We start from the raw sequence: 23168 nt of genomic DNA, 5'->3' as shown, positions 1-23168 counted from the left end.
CAACTACTGCAGCCAACAGTAGATAAAACCCTCCATGCACACTCAATGCTTTTTTCCCACCCCCTTTATAACCACCATAACGCAGAAATATCACATTGTTGTAATTCTATTTATGTGCAGACATTTGAACTTTCATGGGCTCGTCGTTTCCCGTGCCGATTGCGCACAACATGATGACAGACGCTGGGGTTTAACATGGATGTAGATATGATCCCCCATTAGCTGTGGCGCCATGCTGCTCTGCAACATTACCACGGCACTAAAATTTTATTTGAGCAGCCCGCACGCTCAGGTTGATCAAGAGGAGAAGGAGGGGTGGGGGGGAGAAGAAGAAGAAGAAGAAGAAGAAGAGCTAAAGCCTCAAAGTGAGTGCCTCGTGCATGCACTTGTTTCATTTTGGTGAATAATAAACCTCAATTCCTCTCTGCATACCTGTCAGCGCTGAGGACCATCAATGAAACACACACACCCCTCCTCTGTTTGCTCCATGTCAGCAGCAGACTGCATTAGATGTAAAAAAAAAAAAAAAAAAAAAATCTTGGGAAGAGGCCACTTGTTGCTGAAGGACGACAATAGCTGGCTAAAGGAGGAGGAGAAGTAGAGCGGATGGTGTAAGAGGTAGATTCCTTTTACACAAAAAAGATGGATGTTTTAATGCATTTGCTTCATGTAAAGTCCTCCACAACATGCCACATAAACACAGCTGTCTCTATGTACAATGGTGAAGGAGGAAGGTGGTGTTGTCAGTTCTTTTAGTGGGTTTGTGCGTGTCCGCAGCCGCTAAGCAAATATAGGTAAGTTTCTCTGCATGCATAAGTCAATAAATGTTTTCTTTTGTATTCTGCTCTGTGATCAAAACCTGGTCTGCTGGATGGATTAGCTCTGGGCTCTGGAAACCATACAGAGACGTAGGGTTTTTCTACAACCACATTTGGTTGAAATAAAACCAAACGCAGAGCAATAATGATTATTAAAAAACATTAAAACCTGTAAACTATCCATTTTTTTCTCTAAATGTTACTCAGGGTCCTTTCAACAGCTCATTAAAATGTTTGAACTTTTCAACTCCAGTCCCATGATCAACCACAGCAGTCACTACACAAGCTATCGTTGTTAGGAGAAAAAAAAAAGGCAATGGAAGAAGGAGGTCTGTCTGACAGTGGACAACAAACTACCTCCTGATGGTTGACCTGTAACAGCTTCCATTTTCAATACCTTCATTTAACCTCCTTGGTTTAGATAGTTACAAATTTGACATTTTTTCTTGCATTCAGAATTCAAATGTAGTTTTACATAAGGTTTGCTTTAAAACTTTATACAAGAAATATAGACTGAAAAAGACTTAAAACAAAACATCATTACATCATCTCAAAGCATTGAAAAATAATGACTTGAGGTTGACTATGGTTGTCTATTTTTTCACTAACTGAGTTTAGTTTAAACTCGTAAGAAGCCATTTTTGGCCGTGGACAGCTGTTGTTCATCTCTGTAAAAATGTGGCTAAATAGTAAATGAGTAAATATGTAGCATGTTGCTCTTCTGGTGTCTAACCAATTACAGGACTTGAGCTAACCAAGACATGGATAGCAAAGCATTTAGTACCTCAACATTCAATGACCTATAGGCAGGACTGTTCCAAACATAAAGGACTTCTCGACCCTTGTAGTCACATGACATGTGGCGTTGTTGTGTGCAGCTAAGGCAGCTGTGAATCAAAAACACCTCGTACTCTTGACAAATAATGTAATCGGTCAAACTTACTGCTATTTGAGCTGTATTTTCTAATCGGTATCTGCATTTATTTTAGAGGTTCCTGTTTTTGAACTATTCACAGATATCGTGATATAAAGGTACTGTATATAAACGTCATGAGTCCTGCCCACTTGCTGAATTGCTGAACCTGCTGCATTCACACATCAGCTCATCTTGACTTTGTGCAGACATTTTATTTTGGGGCGAGCAAGAATAATCCTGGGTAAGGTTTGGTGAAAAATGTATCCGCATGTAAAACATGCTGCTCACACTCAAACTTAATGGAATTCTCAAGGTTTCTGTGCATGTGTGAAATCCCCATAAATCCGAAATATTTTTTTAACAATGGGACTCGGAGACAGATTCACCATGTTCTTGTAAATATTTGTGCATGTTAAAATCTGCAAATCTGTTGGAATAAAAAAATCAGGACTATAGATTGTCAATGCCCTAAAAAGTCATCAGATCCATCCTTGTCTAATTTCCCATTAAAAAGTGAAAAGACAGAATCTACTGCTTTCATTTAGAACAGTCAGCCTCTCGCTCTAGGCCAGGTTCGTCTAAACGCCTGATATTCAGGTGATGTTAATGCTTACTAGCCATATCTACACACATTAATTGTAAGGTCTTAAAAGAATATATAATTTGTTAAAAGTAGAATTGCAAAGAAGAGAGAAATGGAGTAAAAGTCAGTCTACCCTTTGCAGCTTGAACTAATTGAATCAGCATGGAGTTGACCCTTGACCTCCATGCTGGGCCTAAAAATCATGTTCAGACACACACTTCCCTTTTCTTCACCAAGTGGAGATCACATGACTCCTGGTTCATCCATGCCAGGGCCGCGTGATGCTTTTGCAGATGTGGAGGAGGAGAAGAAAATTGTAAAGGAAGAAAAGAAGTTTCTAGTGAAAGATTGGACGAGGAACAAGGGCTGGGGGGTGACAAGGAGAACAAGCAAACGCGTCAGTAGACAGCGAGGAAGGGAACGAGGAAGGCGGAGGTTTTACAAAGCTAGCTTTGTTTCTGTTCTGGCTACAGCATTAGCAGCTGCAATTAAAAAAAAACTTAGAGAAGAGAGCGTGGATGCACGGTGGCATGGAGGGCAATGACTTTTAAGAGATGTCTCTGTTTGTTTCCTCAGTAAGCTGCCGTTTAAAGCTGCTTCATAAAATATGCACACACACACACACACACACACACATAACTCACAGAGAGATGAAGACCTACATGGCAGTGTCAAGATAAAGAAACCAGTGTGTGTCCAATGATGTAACAGCCTTTTATGACTGATATGCATTACTATACGAGAGCGAAGAAGAAAGATTTTAGTGCCAAATCCCAGAATGCTTTGCTCTCTTAGCTCACCCTTTGTGGCTGTATCAATTATGCAGCTATGTTCATCTCTGAGGTCACTGGGCCTCCATAAACGTGTGTGTTTCCATACAGGCTTCTAGGTGTGTGTGTGTGTGTGTGTGTGTGTGTGTAGCCTTCAGGGCTCACAACGTCTGTTCTCCAAAACTCACATGACTGTGCAAACTGCTAAAAAGCGGCACCATCTTCAGGTCCGGTGGCACCTTGAAGTGTTTTCCGTTTGCCAAAAAGAGGAGTTGGCCTCAAATTGGAACCAGAAACAGGTTTAGCGTCTGATTCTTAACCTATCGCAGCTGTGTCACACACAAACACACCAAACAGGGGTCCTTATACACACACACACGCAGTGTCTGAAGAGGTGTAAGAGTGAGCAACTGTATTACACCACAGCAAATGAGAAGCATCACGTCCAAGAGTAAATCTCCAACATTTGTCCACGTTTATCAATAACCACCATATGTGTAGAACATCACGCTCGGCTTAAAAAGCTTGTCAGAAACACATGCCAAATGTTCCACAGGACAAGTATTGTCTTTTTCCGCAGCTGCTGTGTTTTGTAATGACTCTTACAGATGTTTCCTGTGTAAATGTGTTTACTGCATAATCACAAACAACTTATTGAAAGTCATGTTATTTGGTGTTTTCATGCAACCCCAGAAAAAGGGATGCTCTGCTGAAGAAATAGGGTAGAATAGAGAAATAACTCCCCAACAGGTGCTGCATGTGTTAAAATCCACTCTAAGTTAAAGAATCTAAACCACCTGACACCTCTGATAGTATCTCACTAAGCTGTGTTTGTAGCCAACACAAGCAGAGTGCAGAGCAGAAGAGGTTTTAGTCAGTAACCGGCCTTGTTGGGACGCTTCTTAATGAGAAACGAGGAGGGTCGCATTTCAGGCTGCAGGCAACAGTTTGAATGCAGCACAACTGTCCTTCATCAGTTGAAGTAGATGGATGAGTGAGCGCTAGGATGGCATCTCTTTAACTGGTCCGTAGAAGGGTTTGTGTGTGCAGCCAAGGCTTTGGCTGAAAGACGAGGACCAGAGGTGTCACAGCTATGTCAGGAAGTAAACCAAAGGGTTTACAGAAGCCTTGCTGTAAAAGTATTTCATTTATTAAAGCCATTTTATTTTAAATATAAAGCGCACTTATGTTGCCTTGGTGAATTTTTGGTTGGTTATGAAACAGACTGAAATCGATATGGGTGCCTTTGTGTGATAAAAAGCAAATGAAACTCAAAGCATTAAGACTGATTATTTCTGTTTTTATTATTGCACCAAAATAAGTAAAAGCTAGGGTTGCCAAACGGTTAAAATAAATGCATGTTTGAAATTACATTATTTCTGATTATCTCTTTTGTTTATAGTCGAAAGCAGAGAGTCGGTTTTTTTGTTGCTGTTTAAAATCAACCCTGCTTTTATTTTGAAATAAAGTAAGGACCCTCTGGTACATTAAAGGTCACAACGTTAACTTAACCATGGAAAAGGAAAGTGTAAAAAAGTGACATGTTTGATGTCATAAGGTGGATATTAATTTTGACTCGTCAACTGAGCTGTCTGGTAAATGAAATGAGACACTCAAAGAACCAGCAGTGTCGTTCTTCTCCGTCACTGTGACTACAGGGAGACACTGCAGAGCCTCATCCATGGTATGCCTAAAGGGACAAAACAGCATGCAATTAATCGCAATTTAAATACAAAAGAATAAAGTAATTTCAGCCATTATTTTATTTCCATTAACAATGCTGAAAGCCGTAGTAAATACCTCAAGTGAAAAGAACAAGAAAATGTGTTTTAAACAGATGCAAACGATGATGGAGTCATAAAGGCTTTAAAAGTATTATAAGATATAAAATTCATAATTACAATTGATAATGTCTGGAAAAGTACCCAAAGACATTGACTGAATGTGGATATGAAAGAATGCTTCAAGTTTGTGTAATCATAATCTGAATTTTAAAGCCAAGTTATTACTATTATTAGTTTAGAATTATGCTGTATCAACTAGACATTTATGAAAATTCAGGATTTACTAACTGCAAAACCCACAGTGCGTCAGACTTGGCCATTAGGAACAAATTAAGGTCACTTACTGGGAAGGCGGGGTCTGCTGTGACCCTCCTACTTCCCCTTCCCATAAATCCTTTTAAAGGCAAAGCCAAAACCAAAGTTGAAGGATTTATGTATAGTGTATAGTTGCTTTTGGTTCTTGAGAACAGTTTCTATTTTTCAACACAGTGAAGAGGGCAGCTCTGGTCTGGGGAAAGACCCGAACACAATCACACAATATGAACTTTGGGAGTTTGTTTAAGTGGATTTGCCTGTTGGGGCTGGTAAAGCATATTTCTTGTTGTTAGATGAAAATGTTTGCTGACCCCCAAAATATAAATAACAGATCCAAGGAATGATTTTGTGGGCTGAAACAAAAATAATCCAAATGGTGTTTTGTTTAAAGATTAAATCAGGAGAACAAATCATTTACAACATCTGGAGAGCTGACTTGAATTTTCTTGTTATGACATGCAAATTAATTCAACATTTGTCTGAACTTATACAAAATATTGGGTTCTTATTGTTTTTTTCTATTTTTTAAGTTTTTAAGTTCTTATTTGACATTTGTAGTTTATGGTGCGCTCATTTGTAGTTTTCTGGGAGCCTATAAAAGAAACAACAATGAGTAAACCCCTGCAGACTGACAACAGTTATTCTAATAGCCAACGATTTGAAATAAGCTGACAGAAACCTGTTCCTCATTTTCCCTTAGACCCCCTGGTCCCGCCTCTCAGGGGCGCCCTCAGGTCCCCGCAACCCAATTTAGGAACCCCCCCTCCTCCTTAAAAGAACCCCACAGGGCTTCTGGCCCCCCTCCCGCACTCAAACACGGCGATGCAGGGGTTAACGGTGACGTGGTGCTCCTGAAGCGGTGACCCAAGGGGGCAGCATGAGGGGGCTGCAGGGGAAAGAAGAGGAGAAAACCGAGGCTGGGGTCCCGTTTGGAAAGGAATGAGGGGAGAAGACTCGAAACAACTGCTTTTTTTGTCTTTATTCGCAAACTGCAGATTCCTCCAGCGATTCGTTTCTTTTATGCATCTTCAGTAAAACACGAATGTAGAGTGGTGTTGTCTGTTTTTATTGCACTGGCTGTTTGCAATGATTTCTTTTGATTCTTTATTTTCAGATCGATGTACCGAAGCAGACCGAGCTTTACTGTCTGCGGAGCGCGAGTGGGAGATAAATTCACTTTTACGCACAAACTTGTCGGGATCGTTTGGACTTGATCAGAGGCTGCAGGGCAAATCGCGCAGAAAAGCTGTGGACTCTTTAACGCCTGTGCTAAATGTTTATGGTGCTCTCTTACAATTCAACCCTTGTGTCGGCTGCGGTCGGCCATCGCACAAAATGTCTCAGAAACTCGCTAAAACATCTAAATATAACAGACATTAAATATTGCCATTAGTGAATTGTTAAAAGGTGGGTAAACTGTGACCTTTCAGGCAGCAATTGGGGCTCATCTCTCACCACTTTAACAATTACCAGTTGGATTTTCATAGAATATACTTTTGCTTCCTTCTTTATGCAAATTTCAAATAGATTTACGTAAGCTGAAAAATGATTTTCCAAAACAGCGGTTTAAGCGACGAGGAAGTTATTTTGCCAAATCTCCGTCACCATTTGAAAAAAAAAAACTTTTGCCAGTTCAGTGAAGAACTACCGTTATCAGATAGATGAACGTGAACGGTGTTAGGCCCCTTCTTTTCCCTCCACCAACTCTTACATGCCTGGATTCAGTTACACACAATAAAACAATGTAAAAGTAAAACAAAACGGCTACAATTTTGGATCTAAGAAATGTGTCTACGTGCGTCTTGGTGCGTAAAAGGTGTTCTTCTTGAAGGTTATAGTAGTGATGATATAAGTGGATGTATGTGTAACAATCTTGCTAGGTGATGTCCCTTTGCCCCCTCCCCTGAAGAGAAAAAAACCCAGAAAATACGAGAAAGCTCCCTTCTATTCTCGACAACACGACTGAGAGACGAGAGAGTTAGATAGTAAAGAGAGAGGGAGAGGGGAGTTTATCCATCAATATCAGTTTAATGTCATCGCCTCATCTGCATTGTGGGAGAGAGAGAGAAGAGGGTAGAGAGAGACGAGACGCGTCATCCAGACATAAATTTGCAGTTATACAGCCTCATGGAGACTCGCATCTGCAGGATCCGGAGCTTGTAGTCGGGAAAACCCCTCGGTGGATAAATCCAGTAGAGAGCTAACGTTAGAGGAAGCGGAGAGCTATTTAAGTCTTTACATGTGAACAGTCCGGATTGAGCGTGTATAGGAGAGGGGTGTTATACCCCCCGAGTTGACGAGTTTGTTGAAGGAAGTAAGAATCTTTTTCTTTTATTTTTTCCAATTTCGTCCATAATTGCAAACCTGTGCTCATGGAGACGGTTGTGTCATAGGTAGGTACTGGATTCTGTTTTTAAGTTTTATTTCTTAAAGGAAGACTTTAAACATGTTCTACGCTATTTGTTTTCTTGAGATATTTCAAATATACAATTTCAGGATACGTAATATGAGATGCACAAAGTAAAGTTCGTGTTTTAATCATTAACTGACCAGATTCAAATATAAGACAATACATTATCATATAGCGTGTGTGTATCTGCATAGTCTCAAACAACAACTTAGAATGTGTTATCTCTAATGACAATTTAACCAATTTCACTCAGAATACAAACAACCCGAATGTCAGTAGCCTATTTATGTGTGAAAATCTTGATTCCATTCTAAAAGTTACTTTTGAGGGAAAAGGGGTTATCAGATGGGGCCCTTTGAGGGGGCATGTGCCAATTTAGCGAAGCACTCGCGCGCACACATACACGCGCGGTGATTGAAGCATGTAAAGTGTAGCTCCCTTTAGTTGACCGACTCTTCTATTGGGTGTTACAGTATGTCTGGTGTGCTTGGGTTATATTAAGTTACTCGGTGACACTGTTTGAGGATACCGAGTTGCTGCTGAGCTCTGTCACGCGCACAAAGACATATTGAGCTATTGGGAGTTTGGCCTATAGTCCATGAGAGATGATGTCTTTAATGTCACATTTGGATTTCCAGATAAGCTTATAAAGAAGTAAATAAAAACATAAGAGATGCATTTGATTGAAACCAAAGTGTCGATCATTTAAAAAGAAGTCTTATACGAAATTTTCACCGTACCTTCCTCTCTTTCCCATTACTTTTCATACATCACAAATATATTATGCGAGTAATCAAGGTAACTTCTAATTAAGCCTAAAAGTAAGTTCACCCTGACAATGTTTCCCAAGTTGTACACATAAATAGAAGAGCTCTTGGCTATGGAGAGAGAGACAGAGCGAGAGGAACGTTGCAGTGTTAAGTGTCTGTTTCATATACTGCTTGCTACTTGTTTTAAGTTTGTCTTTTTATTATTTTTAACGTTATTTTACAGAAAATTCACATTTAGTTCATCATAGAACATGTCGTTTTAGTAGCAGAGTAAAAAAGAAGGATTGTGAGTTTAATAACGTTATTTTCAAATTTATTTTTTTTACAGTGTGATATAATTCCATAAATCTATACTTTGTGTGGCTTATAAAAAGTTTGACTTTATCAGATACTGCATGCTCAATCAAAACTGACTTTTCCCTCCTACAGCAAGTATCCCACTGCTGTTGGTGATATTCAGCCTCAACTCAAACTGAAATGACAGTGTGATTCTTTTCGGAGATCAAGCGAGAAAATCTTTTACTAAACATCTGGTAAAAACTTGAATGAAAACTGAGGTAACAACCTTTACCATTGGACAACATGACAACATTTTAAATATCTCTTTCCAAAGAAACTTCTCTGACATAGTTTTTTTTTTCTCCCTGGCGTGTCACTCATGCACGCTATGGGTTACTGTAATAAAAGTGATGAGTCACACAAAGAGCTTTGTTACAAAATAAGACTTTGTTACAAAAAAAACCAGTTGCACCTAAATCTCTAGAGTTGGATTGCAGAGGGTCTGCTGACCTCTTGACCCCTAGACTAGTTGAGTTACAGAGCATTACGTTGTGATTGTGCTTTTGCACATTTTACAACGTTTACGTTTACGCTTTATCTTTGCTGCTTGGACAAAAAACAAAAACAAATGTGTTGCCTTTTATTTTCTTTAGTGTGTGTGTGTGAGGGGGGGGGGCGTGTGTTTGTGGGCGTCTGTGTGTGTGTGTGTGTGTGTGTGTGTGTGTGGGCGTGCGTGCGTGCGTGCGTGCGCAGCTACACATTCTGCCAGGGATGAACAGTTTGGGCGACACAAACGTTGTCGCACGTCAGGCACACGATATAGGCTACTTAATCCCATTATTTGCCTGTATAATATCAACATTTCACGTGCTGCTCTGGCTGTTAACGTCACATTCTCCTCCGTGCTTGAATATAAACCACATATAAATCCACAGCGCTGGACGGCACACTATGGCTGTTTGCGTTCAAATGGTAATGATAATTAAAGCCTCCACCTGCGCATGTTGATGGCGTTTAAATGGATGGTGGTGCTTTCGTGTCATCTATACAGGCCTGCTGGTAGTTATAGATGAAAATATGGCTGTGTGACAGGTACTCATTTGGTGTCGAGCCGTTTCCACCGCCACCATCATCATCGCCATCACATCTTCTTCGTGTTGCACCATCATCATCATCTTCTTCTAAATGTGTCTGAAGCTTTTGGTCATAAATGTTTCTTTTAAAAGCATTTCAATCAAGAAAATGTATATATAATTTTGTCATGTCCACATGGTCACATTTCCTGCCCTAAGCTCCCTTCTGCAGGAGGATCACAAAAAGCTGCACACAGAGAGGAAAAGGTGTTTGCGTGTCCAGTCTTCTCCTGACCCCATCACGTCTCCTTCTTCTAAACGGTTAAAGATGCCATCGTTGTTCGCTGAGTTCAATTTACAGTCTTTTGGACTACAACTGTTCCCACATCACCGCAACACGCCTACAGTGCACAGAGCAGCCCTGTTTCCAGGCTTGGCAGCAACTATATCTCGTATGTGCTTTCCATAGCTCCATTGTCTCGTGAGGTTGCACCACCTTTAGATAGCCGCCCCGGCTTTTTGCCTGAACGGCTCCTGTTTGGACATTCGCATCGTTAAAGGGCCATCAAAAATATCTGGTTAGAAAAGGCCGGTTGCCCCTGCATGGATGGCCTCCCGTGGAGACAGCTCTCCATTTGGAGCTCATTTAAAAGCAGCCTCTCCAATGTGTTTCCCGTTGACTGTGAATTATGTTTTTTTTATTTTTTACATGTGATCCTGCTTAGACGTTTAAAAGTTTATTCAATTAATTTTGGGGATGTAGAGGAGGGTTTGGAATCCGCTTTATTTGCACTTTTTAATGAGCGGAAAATGGTTATACCTTTTTTTTTAGGAGACATAACTCTTAATAAAAGTCCTAAACGGACGCAAGTCAAGTTAAAAAATACAGTCGGACCCTGAAGTTGGACTAATAAAGACGGTTTAGTTTTTTTGTTGTTGTTGTTTACATTTATCTATCGCTTTATCATCGCGTCTCATCCCGGCCCACGGAGAGTCTCGCGCACCAGTGTAGAGTGAGCGAAGGGGAAAGGGGGGAGGGAAAAAGAAAGGGAAGAAGGAAGCGAAGAAGGGAAGGTGGAAAGTGTCATTCAGGAACGCTTCATTGCTCGAGGACAATCTGCGCGCAGGACCGGTCTGTTTCAAGAGCAATCAGTCAATCCGCATTAATTACCCCCCCCCCCCCCCCCCCCCCCCCCCCCCCCCCCCCCCCGTATTGGGTAGCTCGCGCTGGCACACGGACCACAGAAGGCTTGGGTGTGTGTTATGCTTTCTCTCCCTCTGCACACACTCATCCACGGACACAGACACACTCACACGCCCAGCCCCCACCTTTTAAAGTGAAAAAGAACCAATAAAAATCAAGCCATAAAAGGCTTTTCCTTGTCACTAAATAAATTAAATGCAGATTTCTGTTTTAAGTGGCGGACCCCTTTTGTGAGCTGCTGAACAGGATTCTTTATTGTCGCTCTGTCATTAGTGCTGAGGGCAACACTGTTTTGGGAGATAACAGGGAAATTAAGGCATAACTAAATAAATATGTGTAGGCTACAGTATATGAGGACGTATGTTTATAGTCTTCATGAACATGCATTCTGAACTCCAACTCTGAAACTGTGAATCTTAAAAAAGTGACAGCACTGATTTACAAGTTGTTGTATAGCCTAATGTTTGACGCAAAACTCCTTGAAAAACAAATGTGTGTGAAAATTCCAAAACTTTTTCTTACAATAAAGCTAACCAGTGAGTTATTAATTTGATGCATTGCAAAGTTGTAGGTTATGGTCATGTGATGGGGTCCAATCTTCCTGGTTGGCTCATCGCAAACACGGTGATAAAGCCTTGCGATTTATTTAGCCTTTTTAATTCATGCTGCAACTATAAACAGGCCTATACACTGTCTTCGATGTTTACAATGGGTGTTGTTATTTTGTTGTCTCAGAGTCAAATCTCTCATTGATATCTTGCAAAGAGAACATTGGGGCTGTTAATAGAACGACCTTTCACATTTCTTATACGATTTTGTAGATTTGTTCTTTTGCATACGGTTGTGTGAGTGTTTGTGTCTTGTGTGTGGACACGTGGTGGCTCAAGCCCATTGCAGAGCACTGCTGGGCTTTGGAATGCAGGCTGCTGTGTAAAGAGGGTAACGATTATGAAATAATAGACGTGATAAATCTGCTGACTTTGGCGTATTTGTAGTGAATTATAATATTATGTGCCAACATACTGTGTTATTTAAATCAAAGTTTTAGGCTACTCTTGCACGCGGAGACTGTATAAGCTTTCTGTCCGTTTCTGCAGACCAGCCTGCTGCGTCGTCTTTGTCCACTGTGTTTTGTTGGGGGGCTGGACCAAGCAGCAAGAAACAAGGAGCGTTTCGTGTGTGCGCGCGCGCGCGCACGTGCGTGTGTATAGTTTGTGTTACCTTCATGAATTTCTGTTTTGCACTAACAACATTTTTTAAGGAAATTAAACAAACGTTTCCTCCGGAGGCATTTTACAAAATTAGACTACAAAATGTAGTTTAATTGACTATGACTATGATAATTTACTTTAAATGTATATTTGTCAACTTTATTTTAGGCTATAATAAAAAAAACGGTATTACTCAATAACTTTATATGGCCATTCCCATTTTCTGATGCAATTATTTCCGAAATTTACTGTAATTGACCGACCTCTCAATCAGCTATAGCGGAAATGTCCACTTAATAAGACTATTGGCCGGTTGGCATAAAAAAGTTTGAGTCAACAGACTAAGCGTATCAAAAAATGAGAGCCGTGTCTTGATGAGCCAGTTTCTTCGGCGTTGTAACATGTGGTTAATGTCATAATTTTGAATTTAATAAACCTTCCCCTCTCTATTCACTCTTTAGAAGAGACAGTCTCTTCTGTCGACAAAAACTTTTTCCTTCTGTGTAAAAAAAGAGCTCTGTTGGATCAGTGGAGTGGTAGCCGTTTTCCTGTTAGTGTTGCCGTTTCTCTCCTCCATTTTCTGAACAAAAGTTGTTAGTGCACCATTCCGCGAATTTAGCTTCTATGTTTAAAACAACGTGTAATTTCCCCCCTTTTACCGTGTTCCCTTTGATTTAGTCACTCTTGACTCTCCTTTTGCTCTGGGGCCAACGGGGTTCGCCGTGGGGGGCGCCTGGAAACCGCTTCTCCTTATCTCCTTTCATCGTTCAGCGCGGGGCCGCCTTGAAACCGCAGGGGCAGTAATTGCTTTTTTCAGGCAGCCCAGTGCGGACTGGCCAGCAGCCAATCGGAGCCTTGTTTACACTCGGTGATTGACAGCACTCTGGCAACGTGCCAGCCAATCGGGAACCTCGCGGAGCCGAAGCCCCTTGCTTTAACCCTTTGCCTCCTCATATAAACAAACCTGGACGTGAATGTTAGCCTATAGGAGCTCATATATTTCGACATGGAAACACACAAGCCCATATCCTTCCACTTTTAATTGACTAAATTAGTGAACCGTGCGCGAGGCTAACCCCGGGGAGAGTAATGCTTTCAAATTACGCAGTGATTCAATTTGGCCGTGTTTGTGAATGTGTGTGTGTGTGTGCGTGACACTGAGACAGGTAAGCAGACGCAGTTATAACATAAGAAATCATGAGTACTGTAGCTCGATGTGTTACTATCCTTCCCCGTGTTTAGCCTGTATTATATGTATTTACCTCCTTCATAATAACACCCCGAACTCACGTTTCTCATGTCGTATAAAATAGATTCCTCCCATATCACTTAGAGTTTATACAAAGGAAATGCCTATACGTTCAGAGTGCAATTTGCACTATCAGAGCAGTATCTGGATTTGGGCTTTGCAATGGATTAGATTTTATTAAACCATTATTTACATTTAATCCCAGTATCCTAATTGATGTACAGTTTATATCAGATTTACACCAAACTTTATCTTACACGTAGCCTCAAGCCAAAAAATTGCCCCGGTGTGTAAAAGTATTTAAACTGCAGAAAAAAGCGTCCATGTGCAATAAATTACGTAAATATTTTGGAAAAGAAGGGATTTATTTAGCAAAACACATGTAGTGGGGCGAATTCTCAAAGGGGCATCAATAAAACTATCACATCATCGCTGTCACTGAGCAAAATAACGCTTCACTCTGAGCACATTTGAACTGAGCTGTGCTGGGATCACACAGAATAGGCTAGATGCTGCATGCTCTCCATCAGTGATCAGAAAGTGGAGGCAGCGCTGCACGGCTCCGGCTCCTTTCCGCCGAGCTGTGCCGCCTGTCTCCTTACATTTGCTTGTGCACACAGCGCGCCGAAGGGCTGCAAATCAAACGCCCGCCGATTTTTCTCCGCGGCTCCGGCTGCTTCCGGATTGGCTCGGGGTGTAGGCCAATAGTAGCTCGTGTTTACCGTCAAAGGGGGGAGGAGGTGGTGGAGGTGAGGGTGTGTGTAGGAAAGGGTAGGGTGGGGTGGTGGTGGTGGTAGGGGGGCGCCTCACGGGCACGCTTTCGTATTGTCGTACTCAAACCAATAGGCCTGCGCGTTCACCCCTCCCCGCGCACACACCCCTCCATCCTCCTCCTCCCGGCGTGTCTGAGTCTCCGGCTGCATGAACGAGCCTCGATTCACTACAAGCCTGAACTTCTACGATGCGTCTCTCCCATACCTCAACTGAGTGCACAGCTCAGTCTGCAGCAGCATAGGATGTAATCAATCCCACATGTTTCACCTCTGCGACTCGGGGATTTTCACTTTGAATATTTTTCTACTTTCTCTTTCATTCTACACTGCTTATTGAGCAATGGATATAACTTACCAGTAAGTAGCAAATTATGTTACAGCTTATTTTATTTTATTTTTTACCATTAGCGATTGTGCTGCATGGGGATTTGTAGTTCAGTTGCTGCGTGCAGATATTTATATATATATAGTCTAATTTTGCCCTTTTCTTTTGAAGGTGGTCTATATAGTTTTTTAAAAGTCTCCTCTATATTCACTGCCATACCTTTAGAGGATTAAAAGTATGATGAGGTTATGATGATGCCTCCTCGGTACCTCAGAGAGCAGTCATCGTCAGACAAACTTTATTTACTAATTTATCATTTTCATTAAAGGAACAGTGTCCACGTATAACAATATTTAGAAGGAGAAAAAAATCTACTTTATGTCCAGTCTTGGTCTCCGAGCTGTTTGGAGATGTGTGTGCGTGGTTTTGTGTGGGTGTGTGTGCGTGTGTATGTGTGTGTGTGACACTTTCTGATTTGACCTCTCTTCACAGCCATTTACTTGTGTGTTTTCTAATTCATTCTCTCTATAACCCCTCTCGATTTTCATCGCGATTCCCTACTCCTTTATTTATTACAAATTATAGATAATTCTTTGTTAGTTTCCTATTGTGTGAGAGCTTGTGTGTGTGCGCTATAGAGGGAGGAAGACTAAGGCAGTTTTATTGCAAACTGCAGTGCTCCCTCCCCTCTGCCTCCCTCTCTCTCGGTATGACGGCTGTGCAGACGCCGGGCTGTCTTCGACTCAACCCGGCTTGTCTCTCCTGTTTAGCCGGCTTCTGATCATACGGATTTACCGTCTCGGTTATTTTGTGTGACTTTACGTTATTGCTGAATTGTTGGAGACAACTAGGTGGCCTCTGAACCAGGGTCACCGTGGACGTGAAAACCTTTTAATTCCTTTTTGTCCAAATGCACACATTTATGATTCAATGGATTGAAGTCAAAAAGCACATCACGCGATTACGCAGGGTCTGGTAATTTTAATAAATTGCTTTGCGTTGCGTTCATAGTCTTTTTCAGAAGTATTGGATAGTTCTGCTGGATGGTTTCATAAGGTGATCTGACCCTTTGCAGGGAAGTAATGGTGAGAGTTTGTGAGCTTGGAAGGTGTGTGTAAAGAGAGAAAGAGAGTTTGGGGTGTGTGTGTGTGTATGGGGTCTTCGGGAGTCTGGGGTGAATGCAAAAGAAGTCCAAACGCTTTCTACGCATACACACACGCACACACACACGCACTATACAGCAGATCTGTTAATGACCATTTTTCTTCCAAACTGTTACGCACGATCTGCTCATGTCGTTTTGTTTTCATGGCGAGATAACATGGGATTTAGATTCAGGTTGTTAAATGTAGCCTGAGTGGCTCTCTGTTGACGTGGAATGTAAACACTGAGGACGTGTGTTTACGTGCTGAAAATTTAAAAATGTATAGAGAAATGTCAGCCGAGAGTGGTGTATGATTGATGTCCCGTAGAGAAGGGCCATTGTTTCTCACAGCCGAGGGGACAGGAGAGAGTCCATTTTGCCTTTCTAGTACGCGTGCAGAAGCCTGTGTTTCTCTTATTTTCTCTCTAATTTTCTTTTTGGAGTCCTATATGAAGTTAGAAAAATGTATTTAACACGCTTTCCACAAACAATGGGGAAATTCAATTAGCTCCTAAGTGCACTCACCCTGTAAGGCAAACAATCTGCTGCGAGTCATCTGAATATTGTGATACATTTGATATTTGAGTGTCTTGACGTACAGTACACACTCTATTGCAGATCTGCTGAACTTTGGAAATCGCCCCTCCAAACACAATTCCTGAAGTTGGACTCTTTCAGTATGTGTGTGCGTAAAAGAGAACTGAATCTCAGAGCTCATGCAGCCTACATTCTCCTGCACTCCATAAGCCCCTGGTCCACCAGAGCATTTGATATTTTCTTTGTTCCTTTATCGTTGATTCCTGGGAGGTGCTATCAGCATCTACACAGCGCTAGATGGACGTGCCATGCATTGAAAGGCCTAATAGATGGGCAGCCGAGGTGTATGTGTTTGGCGCTCTCTCTCTCTCCCCCTATCTGAGCGTCACATGGAGCCCTATTTAAGTAAATGACCTGGGCTATAAGGCATACATATAAAGTCAATGATTTCCGAGTCTATTTCACTGTTTATTGCCTCGCTCCTTCGCTCTTTAGCAGAAAGGTGATGTGATTTGTGTTTGTGATTACAGTGTAGCCTACATATACTGTAAATGTAGCAGAGATGCATGGTGTTTTCCTTTGCCAGGAGGCGAGTTGATAGAAATAGCTGGTTTTTGGCCGCTTCCATTAAAATTAAAAATTCACAGCAGAAAAATCTCGGCAGTTGACAACTACAAAAAGCTACAGGGGATAAAAACAAAGATAAGTAAATCAGGTATAATTTATAAACGCCATACATCAAACACTATTGATCCAAGTCAGGAGTGTGTGTGTGTGTGTGCGCGCGTGCGCGCGTGCGTGCATGTGTGTGTAGCTGCTTGGTCTTGTGTCCATCACATCCCCTTAATTCCTCTATTTCTTGAATTAAAGAATACACCGTCCTGTACAGTGACTCAGCCAAACAGGTACAGTGGATAAGATTTTTTTGAAAATGGAAAGAAATCCTAATGTAAACAAACAACAACAATAAATACAGTAATATGTACATCACATACACTAATATTGTGCGTTTCTTTTATGAGCTAATGTTGAGAATTAGATTTTAAAGGTGGATCTGTTCTTTCGCCTTCTCGCCCAGAAATGTTTTGCAAATGCGTTTCCTCACATTTTAGCAGAAGCCCACTAAGAACTAATCCTTGTTGCATCTAAAGACTCCACAAGTTGTTATTTATTTTATCTTAAATATTTACCGCTGTGAACTCTTGTGCTGTAGGCTATATGCACCATGTGTTTGTACCTGAGCCAAAACTCTCTCTTCCTCTGCGTTTTGCGCTGATAAAGAAAGGCTCCTGTGTGCATTATTTGCATCGCGTTTGGTCACTGAATGAAGAGGAGGAGGCATGGGGTCGCAAACGCTTAGGACCAGCGATATCTAGTCGAAGTAAATCAACATAAGGGCAGTCTTAGTCCTTTTTCCAAAGGAGAGGCTATAAAAACCCTCACTGTGTTGGTAAAAAAATTGGAAACTGTGAAACCGAAAAAATGTGGAAAAGTAGTGAAAATCGGATCCAGGCATGGTCATTTACAGCGGGTTTTTTGTGTAAAATGTGTATTTCTTTTGTTGTTTGTCTAAACATGAACAGCGACTGTCTCTCACTCTAGCCTTTTCTTCAGCTCTACATCCCTGCCTGGCTCATTATTGTCAGCGCTTTGACGCGTCTCCTGCTCTCTCTTTTGTAGGACATGACGGGGACTCAGTTTCTACCCTGCAAAGCCAGAACTCAGCTCAATGCGTGGGGGACCCGAAGTTCATAAAAGGGATTATTTGCATCTGGGTGCCTGAGACCTTCGGTGCCTCCGGATTTTACTTTGGAATTTTGGATTTATCGCTTCTAAAACCGGGATGGAAAGCCGAGATTTCGCTCCTCCGCACCACCTCCTGACGGAGCGGAGCGCGCTGGTTCACAGCGCGGCGTCTCGGATGGCGCCAGGCGGCCACGGCTCTGTGCAGCACCCCGCTCACTTCCAGCCTGGGAAATACTTCTCATCCCACCTCTCCATGGGTCCGCACTCAGGTCAGTTCTGATGGCAGCTCTTTTCGTGTGTGTGAATGACAAGTGTGTGTTAAAAACAACCAGTTACCCTCTTTTGTTTGAAACATATGTTCTTCATATTATAAACTTGGGAACCCTTGAAGCTCTTTGGGACGGACTGGAATTTACTGCAGTGGGAAATCGCTCAGACTTTGTGGATGTTCAGAAATTAGCAAATGTGAGGTTTATGTTTTACTTAATTTCATGAACTGTTTATGACATGGCTGCTCTCTTGAAATAAACTAACAATAACACAACTTATCATTTTGGAGTTTCCGTCACGCCATGAAGTGAAACTTGGTAAGGAATGCAATTTTTACTATATATATGTAAATATAAACGCCATACATCAAACATACACACACACACACACACACACACACACACACATATATATATATATATATATATATATATATATATATATATATATGAACGACACATCTTCCGTTTTTGTTTCTGACAAAAGCTATCATAATTTTTTTTTTTAATATTTGAGATTATTCACTTTTATTATTTGGGGATTATTGGGCGTTTCCAGCTGCGTAATCTTGTCATAGATTTATATGGTTTTATCAATTAGGAAAGTACTAATCATTGCCATTTGCTGTAATTAATTTGAATAGGGTAATTCCATTGCTTATATTTCCTATTAAACAATAAATTAAAGCTATTAGCTGATCGAGTCCCTCGTTTCTAAAGGGTCTCTGAGGCTCCAGGAACACGGTGGTGGTACTGGTGGTGTTGGTTCTGGTTGTACTCGTCCCAAACTGGGGGTCGCGTTGATTTTTGAAAAGGAGGGGAGGTGCGGGTAATACCAGAAAATCCGGTTTCTATATCTAGCAGGGACGTGACGGGGTGCGAATGGGTTGACAGTGCATGCATTAGATTTAACAAGTAGCTTTGGTATCCTGTCTCAATAGGAGGGGGCTGGTAGGGGTGTGTGGAAGGTGTGTGTGTGTGTGTGTGTGTGTGAGTGTGTGTGTGTGTGTGTGTGTGTGTGTGTGTGTGCGTGCGTGCGTGCGTGCGTGCGCGCGCGTGTGTGCAGAGAGAGACTGAGGCTTGGCTGGGATTCATAGTGACTATATAGTGGACTAACAGGATGAATGTATGTAAACGTTCCCAATGAGAAATCCCATTAATTATCGTTTGCTAATGCGGCGGTTTCTTTTGATAGACGTTAAGACTCGTGACTTTAAATGATACCGTCTATGTGTAGGATCCACACATCCTCTGTCTTCATCAGCTTTGCATATTCATTAGTTCTACACAACAATAAGCCAGACGCAGACGTCCTGTCCAGAAATAAAGTCGACATTTATTTTTATCAGATCAAATCTCGTTGGGAAAAAAACGTAAAATTCGGCCCTGCGCTTATAAAAACAAAAGTTGGACCGGTTCTGGTTCAGTTTTGGCTCCATCATGATGGAGGTAGCCAGAATAACATGTTGGAATGAGCTTCTTTTCTTTATGAGATTGTTCTACTCTCTCCTTGTCTCTGGCGTTTAAAGTTCAGTTGTTACTTAATTCTGTTTCTATATATTTTTTTCCACAACTGTTGCGTGTGCTAAAGTCTAATTGTTATTTTTAAATTGTATATTGTAAATTGTTTTGACAGTATCAATTAGACTAAAAGTTTAACATAATTTTGCATCATTTTCCATAATATATTCAAATATATTCTTAAATTGTACACATAATTCATTGTACACTTAATGTAACCACAGTATACATATACAGTATACACTGTGTATTATTCTGTTATGAATGCATTTATGATGGTATATTACATATTATATAATTTACATAATTATAGGGTTGCATAACTCTATATTTGAAGAAATTATAAAATTATTCCAAACGCATAATCAATAATTTTTTTGCTAAAATATTTTTGATATTTCTTGAGACAATTTCCTGCATGTCTCCTTTAAATTGAACTGATGGGATTTGACCAAAAATACGTGATTATTTTAGAGATAGTGGGACAAACAATCTACCTTGCGTGACAATTTAAACAGATTATTTTACACTTTAACTACTATTGCTACCCGATGACAGGTATTATGCTCCAATTTAAAAATGATTCTGTAATGTTGAAAGGGGGGGGGGAGCGTGGTAATGCAGACTGATAATGCTATTGAAATATATTCAAGAGGGCCTCTCACTGGGTCTCAAGGTGCATGACACTGTATTGAGATTCCAGATATCCAGACTCTCCATGCATGTCCCTGATGGGGTTTTGACTGACATGATGGGCATAGAGGATTGTTGTTTTGGGATGGGGGTTGGGGCTTGTGTGTGTGAGTGTGAGTGTGTGTTTGCTGGGAGGTTAGAATGGGGGTTACCTTTGTGCCTGTCCCCCTTAGAGATTCAGAAAGCTGTATGCCTGGCCCTAGGCCTCAGCACAGGGGGTTGATATGATGTGGGGTTGGCCATACCAGGGTAGGAGGGGGGTTACGATAGGGGGTATGTTTCAGATCTTTGGAAAGAGAAACATACTTTTTTTTCTTTTTACCTTCTTACCAGATAAAACCATGCGCACCGCTTACAGAAATTCAAGGTAAAAAAAAAAACTCTCACTCTGTCCGTTTCTTCATTTCCTGGAAAAATTGCAATCCATCCATTTGCCAAAGCCTTTTATTTAGATCAGCATGGTGTCTGCTTAAATATGGTTGCGCTTGACAAAGTGATGGAATGACAGGCATACCAACGCCATAAGACACAACCCCCATTTGATAAAAGCTCACACCAATATTACACAGGCGTTTAGATTACAGATAGGAACAGTGGGAAAGCTTTTCTCTCTCTTTCCCCTCCCTTTGCTTTCATTACACTCTCTCCCTCTTTCTTCCCCTTTTCTGTGATGTTAGCCCCTGGGTAGTAGTTGTGCAAGTGTGTGTGTGTGTGTGTGTGTGTTTCTGATTAAGATGAGGTTTAGCCTGCAGTAGCACAGGTGTGCAGTATTATGGAGGGAGTGGCAGAGCTTGTCATGGAACAGGTGTGTTACTTCCCAGACAGCAGACGGTTTTTGTTTACATGGCCGTGTGTGAGAGTGTGTTTGTGAGTGACCTAGTAATACGGACGAAAGGGCCTATGTCCCCATAACGTGTGCACACATTCACATTCACAGCTGCATAATGCATTGTGTGCAAAAAAACCATGAAAAAATAATCTGAAGTTTTGGTGAGACTAAATAACCTCAACACCACTTTACTGACTTCTTTTTTTCTATTCTATTCTATTCTATTCTATTCTTCCTCTTCCTTTTTTTCAGGCTTGTTTGGGAAGAACATTTTACTTTTCCTTGCAGATGATGTACTGTGTGTGTGTGTGTGTGTGTGTGTGTGTGTGTGTGTGTGTTGCATGTGGCGGCTCTGTCCATTTATCATGATGCTGTCAGTTAACCTCCTCCTTTCTTGAAAGTTTACTTTGATCGTCATGACAGCATTGGCCAAACTTCCCTCTCTCACTCTCCTACCTGCACACACACTTACACACACGAGTTGCAGGACATGTAGAGAAAAATGATGATTGTGGTTATTTATGTATTCTTGTTTCTTAGTACTGTTATGTACAACTAGAGGCATACATGTGTATGTACAGAACAGAACAGTACTACGTTATAGGTCAATAAAAAGATTTAAATAAACAAGAGTAAAAGAGAATATGAGCATGTGAATGATAGATGGATGGAGCAGGGGAAGAGATGGAGGAGGAGGAGAAGTGGGGGTAGAGAGGCTGAATGTTTCCACCTGGTTGGTAATCCGGTCAGATTACCACCGCCTGACGGCACCCACTGGCCGCCATCCCCGACTCCTCAGCCTGCCGCCTCCACTGCCTCTCAAGAGTGCGAGAGAGTGAAAGCAAGAGAGAGGAGGGGGAGATGTGTGTGTGTGTGTGTGTGTGTGTGTGAGATGAGTCAGCAGTGGATGAGCTTCAGACAGACCCAACCCCCCTCCTCACTCTCAGTAGCACTGTACCCAGGGTACAAGGGGCACATCCTCGGGTGCAGCGTGCAAGACGACCCCCTGGGTGGAGGAGGCAGCTGGTGGAGGCTGCGAGAAGCCAGGATGTGACTGAACGCAGAGAGGAAGGGAAAATGAGTAAAAACTGTCAATTTAATTACATTTCATGATAACAATTAAAATGGACTCAGCTTTAGGTTAATAATGCCCCAATGCTAAGCAGGGCTAATTTTACATTGCACCCTAAAATGTTATTTGTTTTACCCAGTCTTTTTTTTAAAAAATTTTTTTAAAGCAACAATATGTAAAATGCATATGTAATATGTAAAGTTTGCTTCTTTTTGGCGCCCACTGAAGGGTTGTGAGCGCAACTGCACAGTGGAAAGACACCTGGATGCTTCCCCCACTACTGCCTCTCACAGACAACGTGCCCCTGTTGATAGAAGAGGGCCGGTGTTGATAGAAGCCAAAGACCAATAAGGACTGATATGGTACAGAAATATTACCGGGTTTCGCAAAAAAAGAAAAAAAGTCTCTGCTTGCATCTACAGCCATGTAGAGACAACTTTTTGCCTTAGATGCATTTATTTATTTGTATTGAAGCCGGAGACACAACTTGGAGTTCGATGAATTTCTGCATCTAAAGCTGCTCAACATGAGACAATGATGACACCGATAACTATACAGTCGAACGTTACGTCCCGATCCGTAATGGATAACATCTGCAGGGATGAACACTCCGCTTCTTTCTCAGTCACTCTCTCATTTTCTCTTCTTCGCGTCTTCCGACGCCTCCTTCCACTTCCTCCTCCGATTGTCTTAGTTGTTGTATGGCCAACAGTATATAGAGACGGGCTGACTGACTCTTGCTGTGAAGCTGTATGCACTTCTCTGCGGCCATCTGCCAAGTTTCTTAGGACCAACTTGCACTGCATTAATGTTACAAACAAGACTGACAATTTACTTGACATCAACGTTTCAAAAACTGCTTAAAACCTTTTCCACC

General features: G+C 41.5%; 2 protein-coding genes across 2 annotated transcripts in view; both read left to right on the top strand.

Annotated features, from left to right (window-relative positions):
* ndufaf8 (NADH:ubiquinone oxidoreductase complex assembly factor 8) overlaps positions 1–23168 on the top strand; it is a 161099-nt gene that overhangs the window by 38228 nt on the left and 99703 nt on the right. The gene's annotated exons all lie outside the window — the stretch shown is intronic.
* The window catches only part of bahcc1b (BAH domain and coiled-coil containing 1b), a 54913-nt gene continuing 49727 nt past the window's right edge, over positions 17983–23168 (top strand). The window contains exon 1 of the mRNA XM_079334098.1: positions 17983–18176. Within this exon, the coding sequence (XP_079190224.1) occupies positions 18005–18176 (172 nt within the window). The 5' untranslated portion in view covers positions 17983–18004. The remainder of the gene's footprint in view (positions 18177–23168) is intronic.

The sequence above is a fragment of the Symphodus melops genome (genome assembly GCF_947650265.1).
Source record: "Symphodus melops genome assembly, chromosome: 21".
In the NCBI taxonomy this organism is placed as follows: domain Eukaryota; kingdom Metazoa; phylum Chordata; class Actinopteri; order Labriformes; family Labridae; genus Symphodus; species Symphodus melops.
This window is presented reverse-complemented; position numbering and strand designations above follow the sequence as displayed.